This window comes from Nothobranchius furzeri, chromosome 10 (assembly GCF_043380555.1).
Source record: "Nothobranchius furzeri strain GRZ-AD chromosome 10, NfurGRZ-RIMD1, whole genome shotgun sequence".
Classification (NCBI taxonomy): Eukaryota; Metazoa; Chordata; class Actinopteri; order Cyprinodontiformes; family Nothobranchiidae; genus Nothobranchius; species Nothobranchius furzeri.
In genome coordinates, this window is record NC_091750.1 from 38,736,513 (window position 1) to 38,742,861 (window position 6,349).

At 46.7% G+C, this 6,349-nt stretch overlaps 1 protein-coding gene across 3 annotated transcripts; it reads right to left on the reverse strand.

Annotated features, from left to right (window-relative positions):
- Positions 1-241: 241 nt before the first annotated feature.
- rnf215 (ring finger protein 215) lies at positions 242-6,076 on the reverse strand. 3 transcript variants are annotated; one of them, XM_070555637.1, is made up of 10 exons: positions 5,724-6,076; positions 4,744-4,896; positions 2,586-2,648; positions 2,354-2,439; positions 1,544-1,598; positions 1,357-1,461; positions 1,151-1,267; positions 752-895; positions 569-671; positions 242-489 (listed from the first exon to the last, which is right to left on the reverse strand). In XM_070555637.1, the coding sequence occupies exons 1-10, from the start codon at positions 5,940-5,942 to the stop codon at positions 467-469; spliced, it is 1,068 nt and encodes a 355-aa protein (XP_070411738.1). In that variant the 5' UTR covers positions 5,943-6,076; the 3' UTR covers positions 242-466. The 3 variants fall into 3 exon arrangements, with proteins under 3 accessions (XP_070411738.1, XP_015815740.3, XP_015815741.3); XM_015960254.3 differs by having other exon boundaries at positions 2,577-2,648; XM_015960255.3 differs by lacking the exon at positions 2,586-2,648.
- Between the last annotated feature and the right edge of the window lie 273 nt (positions 6,077-6,349).

Sequence of the window (6,349 nt, forward strand, 5' to 3'; positions counted from 1 at the left end):
GGCACCTGGGGTGGCCAATCAGATTCCAAGGGTGGCATGTGCCACCCCAGGCCACTCCCTGGACACGCCCCTGCTAAAGTGAGGAAGTAATGCTAGCAGGTGTTTAGAAACTAGTGCCAGCACTGTACTGGTCATCCAGGGCAGAGAAATCTCTAAATGTCTCCACAAACATCGGGTTATAAATACTCAGGTCATCTGTTTTTACACAAAAGGCGTCACCTGGCCTCACGGAGACCATCACACACGTCTACAAAGACACACAGGTCAGAAGTCAGACTCCCAGGAAGAACACCGATGAGTTTGTACAACGTTTTCACTAGACCCATCAGCAGGTCAGCTGACAGCAGGAGTTTGTTTGTTCCCACAAGCTGGAGGGAGGAAGTGTTGATGTCAGGTTGGGCAAAAACAGAAATGCTCGTGGAGCGTTGGGATGACTCCCGAGGGGGCGGAGGAGGACTAACAACCGTTAGCTGTCTTTGCAGACGCTGCCTGGAATAAGTGGGAGACACAAAACAGACTTTGAATATAAATAAATGATCAGATGATTACGTGTGAGGACCAGACTCACTGAGGATGCTGCGTTTACACAGAGGACAGGTGTGCTGCAGCAGCAGCCAGGGGTCCACACAGTCTCGGTGGTACTCGTGAAGACACGGCAGCACCCGAAGACACTGAGACGACAACGAGAAGCTCCATCACCACGTCCTCCTGAAGTTAAAAAGGCCTCCTGCAGAACAGTAGGCAAACCCACCTGGTTGTTGCTAAACGGCTCCAAACACACGGCGCAGGTATCCGTCTCTGTGGCCTGGGATGGGTCACGCCAGGGTTTGGGTTTACGGTACCTTCTGGTTTTGAGAGACGACATTCTCTTCACAATATCCTGTTTTGGAAGAAGCTGAAGGAAAAACGACAGCATGGACGCAAAACAACGCCACTGGGTTAGGGTTAGGAAGTAAGAAACGTCTAAAAACACAAACTTCAGCCTGATTTTCTGATGGGTTTTCAGGTCGACACCAGCCAGACATCAGAGCTCTGCAGGTGCAGAAAGACGAACTTGACTTGAGCCCAGTCCAGGGCATTTCTATCACTTAAATTATACAGTCGTAGATTTAAAACGATGAAATGTGCAAACGTCTCCTGAAGTCAGCACCTCCAGGTCGTTGTTCAGCTGGTGGTCCTGGTTCTGCCAGCGGGCCTGGACGATGACCCCTGTGCAGAGGATCAACGCCACCAGGAGGACGGTGTCCCACAGCTGCTGCAGGTACTTCTGGAGTTCAGAGAGATGAACCGTTTACGTCACTGCTGAAGTCAAAACTAGTTTAACAGCTGATGTTTGTGTTTGTTGCATTTCTCCACCTGGACCTGAGAGTTGGTCTCCCCTGTGCAGATGACCCCCTGCCACTCTCCATAAAGACCCCCCCTCGATCGCCCACAGCTGGACCACAGCGTGAGCGTGGCTCCCTGCCCGAACACACAGCAGCATGAGCTCAGCCTGCACTCACCACCAGAGGGCGCCAGCTACTCAAATACTCCACCAGCTCACCAAATTATCCTGCAGAACCGTCTCGTAGGTGATTTTGGCTGTTGCACGAAGGCCCCTGTAAGGGGGGGAAAGCTTTATCAGTTGATTTAATTCCAAGATGACAGCTTTGACTGCCAGTGTGAAACTACTGGGGACACATGTGGTGTTCTGGACCAAATGAAAGCACCACCTGCTCTCCTGATGGGGTGCCAAAGTGTAAAAAAACACATTTATGAGAACTCTACAAAGGATGGGGCGACTCAGTCTGCTTTATTTTCATGATGCTGGAGGACAGGAAAAAAAGCACCCGAGTCCAAATAAAGGCTGAGTAAATAACCACCTTAAAACCTTTGTTAGCTTTAATTGCAGATGAACAATAATAATAAGCTATATTAAAGTTAGAATATGGAACATTTTATTAAAAAGCTATATAAAATAAATATTACCTCTGCAGGGCATTCAGAGGTGTACAGCTTCTCCTTTTAAAGCCATATTTTAAAAGATAAATAATCTAATTTTATTCTGTCGGGCACGACGGTGTGTTTATATTTACACCCACCAGCCACTAGAGGGCACCATTGCCGAGGGACAGTTGATAGAAGACGGCTATCCTGTTTGCAGCACGTGCAGAAAAAGTGTCTGTGAAAGGCAGCAATGCTTCAAATCTCATGACACATCTGCGTGACCATCACCCACAACTCTACAGTCAACGCAAGGCAAGCTAACGTTAGCCTTTTAGCTAAAATGCGTGATAATTATTTAGCGTAAAAAACAAGTAAAGTGTAGGAACCGTGTCAAAAGAACCATCAGTGAAAACAAGGTGTTTCTTGCCTGAGCAGAGCTCCAATCAGCTTGGTGACGTTCTCTGATGTCTGGATCACGATTATGGGCTTGGAAAGCACCGGAGACAAATCCATCTGCATCAGAAAGAGTTCAAATTCCTGTTATTTAATGATGTTGTTAATGTCAAACTGCACAGAAGCATCATCAGCACCAAAGATGTAGGATAAAAGCAAGTTTACGGTTTTATGAAGAAAGATTTCTGAACCTTTACCTCGCTTACTGAGTTTTGGTTGAGAGCTAGAATGATCAACGCTGAAGCTCCAAGGACCAGGGCGCGTTTCATCTGGAGCAGAGGCAACAGGAAATAATCACTCGTAACTTCTCACCTCGGTCGGACGGATGGGTAGCTTTGTCAGTGCGCTCCTGTGGCTACGATACAGCTCCACCGGTGTGTGAATGGATGAATGATTGTAAAGTGCTTTGGAGTCCTTGGACTAAAAAGGGCTGTGCAAGTGCAGGTCATTTATCTTCTGTACCATTTATATTGCTGTTGTGGGGCTGGAGAGCTCCTTCAGTGGCAGACCGCTGCGTCTTAGGTGCATGAAGGAGCATTACCTTAAGTCCTTCCTCCTAGCAGCTGTCTGCCTCGAACAAAATCCCCAGATGATTTTTCCCACATTTGTAATTATTTTCCTGGCATTTGCAAAGTTTCTGTCATCACCCATCTATGTTTGTTCTTTTTTTGTTTGTTTACACAGTTTCTTCCTTAATTTCTATTTTCAAAATCAGGATACATTCAACCAAATCTTTTTGTACACATCAGGGGCCTCATTTATCAAGCTTGCTTACACACAAAACGGGGTCGGAAAACTGCGTAAGCATCTTTCCACGCAAACTTTGGGATTTATGAAAGAAAACTTAGCGGAAAAATGTGCGCAACTTTAAGTTGACTAAGGACCTGGCTTACACACATGTTGGACACGGAGAGCACCTGCAGTGCTGCTGCTGAGAAGATACAATTATGAAATCCTGCAGCATTATCACTTGTACCGCTTCGTTTTCACACAGAACAAGACCCCCCCCCCCCCCCCACACACACACACACACAGCCTGAAGTGCAGAATACAGAATGCAGAATATCAGCAGGGGGACAGATTGAGACACAATGTCATGCATCTGTGACAGTGTGTGTCCTGTCACTGTGACCTGATTGATCATGCGCCCTGGCTACTTGGATGAGATAGATCTCCGTTTGGCTGACTGGTTAGCATGCGCGACTTTCACCCGGGAGTCTGGGGATCAAATCCCAATCTGATCTTTTTTTTTTTTTATATCCGCCACAGATCTCTCTGAAGAATTCACAACATTGACGGCTTCAGCAACGCTGTGCCACTCCGTGGATTTTCTCTTATTTGTTTTGAAAAAGTACTTCCTTTCATTTGTCCACCTCACCCACAGGTGCCTCAACTTCTGCTTCTGTGAAATAGCGCTTCCTTGATCTGCGGTCGTGATCGAAATGCTGCAACAAGCCGGCTTATGTATATGCATGAGATCCACAAGGATCTCTGCATTGACCATTTATGGCAGTAAGTGGGCGTGGTGGGGGCGGGATGTGACTAAAAAGCAGCTGAGAGCCTTTCTAGATAGTTTCTGATTTATGAAGCGGAGATTGCGTGCAGCTGTGCGTACTCCATGTTTGATAGATCACGAACCTACTTGGCGTGAGTACATTTTTTTTGCTGAGCTTAAGTACGGTTTTAGTAAGGATTCTACGCAATGTTTGATAAATGAGACCCCTGGGCGTTTATACTCATGTTCACTGATCAGTTTATTATTATTAATTACTATAAATTATTTCTGAGTTATATTTGCTTAAAGAGCAAAATACCCCTTTACGACACCCACACTTCCTGTTTGAAAAATGCTCCAAAAGGAGGTGTTGCCTGGTAGAGTGAGACGGCAACACTACTGCAGTGATACAGCAGCAGCCAACACTAATGGGCCATACCCATCTGTACCGGGTCGGCCCGGGCCGGGTAGCCCCAGTCGGCCCAAGCCTGGCCCGGTTGATTCCACACATCCTTGCCTTAAGCCCAAGTGGGCTGATTCTACCCACCAATCAGAGGCTTGCTCTAATGGAAGGTGTGAATTTGCTGTCAGCAGTGGGTGTGTTGGCCCTGGTCGGCCTGAAGCAGACCCCCTCAAGAAGAGGGCTGAGAATGAGCCTTGGTTGGCCCGGAAAAATACCAGGCCACCCAGATATGTAAACAACCTACGCTACCCGGCCCGGGCCGGCCCGGTACAGATGGGAATGACCCAATAATCTACCACTATGAACTTTTTATTTTAAGTGTAGTTGGTTTGCATGCTTTCTCTTCAAGTAAGGGTTTACTCATCAAATTTTACAGTGTAAAGTTGATTAAAATGAGTTTTCTCACTTTATTGACCACTGCATCAGCAAAAGACTCCTGATTTCCAGTGGAAGCTTTGCTGTCGTCCATCTCAACAGACACCACACCGATCCAGGGCTCCTGCTCCTCTGGTTGGTCTTCACGATTTCCTTCATTTACCCGTTTTGCTTCTTCTCGTACCTGAGGTCAAAATCCCACAAAATATCAGATCCAAACAGAAAACAGAATTATTTCTATCGATGATATTTATATTGACTCAAAGGGAAGAGAGTTAAACCTTATTGCACCTAGACTAGAAATCTGGGCAAAACATAGCAGCAGCAAAAGATTTTGCTCTGCACATCTAACCGGCAGGCTGCTTAGTGGCGCAGTGGTTAGAGATGTTGCCTTGCAGCGAGAAGGTCCTGGGTTCGCTTCCCGTCCTGGGATCTTTCTGCATGGAGTTTGCATGTTCTCCCTGTGCATGTGTGGGTTCTCTCCGGGTACTCCGGCTTCCTCCCACAGTCCAAAAACATGACTGTTAGGTTAATTGGTCTGTCTAAATTGTCCTTAGGTGTGTGTGTGCATGGTTGTTTGTCCTGTGTGTCTCTATGTTGCCCTGCGATGGACTGGCTCTCTGTCCAGGGTCCGCCTACTTGCCCGTTGACTGCTGGAGATAGGCACCAGCCCCCCCCCACACACACACACACACCCTGCGTGGACAAGCGGGTTCAGAAGATGGATGGATGGACGGACATCTAACCGGCTCCTAACCAATTTATTTACATTTACAGTATTACATTTAATATTCTGAAATTAAGTCTGCATAATAAAAAATACAGATGAACAAAACAAAAACTCTGACTGAACAAGGCACTGACGCAAGCACGCTGCTTATACTGTTCTAAACTGGTGCCATCACTGGGATGCACTGCAGTGACACAAAATAATCGGTCACCTTGTTTTACATAATCTGTCAGATTATGTCATGTCACTACGAGACTAAAGACAAAGCCAAGAGGGCTCACCAACACCAGGTTCCCCTCCAAGTCCTCCAGCCCTGCTGAGCTCCGGACGGCCCTGGTCGAGCCCACCACCTCCCCCTGGATCAGCGCGCTGACACCAGGCCGGTGCTCCAGGAAAACCTCCACCAGAGCGACCTGCTCTGCTGCCAACAGCAGCCCCGACCACCGCAGCAGGAGGAGCGGTACCATTATCCCGAGACAGCAGAGCCGCGCTAAAGCCATGACCCGAAACCCTCACTTAGAAAAGCAGTGATAAACACACGAGCCTCGTCAGCTGTCAGACATGCTTATTAAAAGCTACAGTGTTATTTGCGACTGTTAGCATCGCGGCTTTGTCGATGTAAACAAGAGAAATAACAAATTCCGGTTTAGACCGGAAGTGCATTTTCTGTCAAATGGACATAAAAATCTTCTAGTTGTGTTTTAAGCATTGTAATTTATAGTTTGTATGGTTTTAGGCACCAATGCAACAGTGATTTAAAATAATAACATTAAAATGCCTTCAACGAACATTTTAATGAATTATACAAAGAGCCATGACAAGAGAAGTAACTCTGTTCACTTCCGGCTTTGTTTTCCGCACAAAAATGTGAAGTTTTAGCTCTTTAAATTAGGTGGGGCACATCAGC

Coding starts and splice junctions, on each gene's coding strand:
- rnf215 (XM_015960254.3), bottom strand. CDS start 5,942: ATGGCTTTAGCGCGGCTCTGCTGTCTCGGGATAATGGTACCGCTCCTC. Junction 896..1,150: donor AGCTGAACAACGACCTGGAG/GTGCTGACTTCA, acceptor TTTTTCCTTCAG/CTTCTTCCAAAACAGGATAT. Junction 490..568: donor GTGTAAACGCAGCATCCTCA/GTGAGTCTGGTC, acceptor CACTTATTCCAG/GCAGCGTCTGCAAAGACAGC.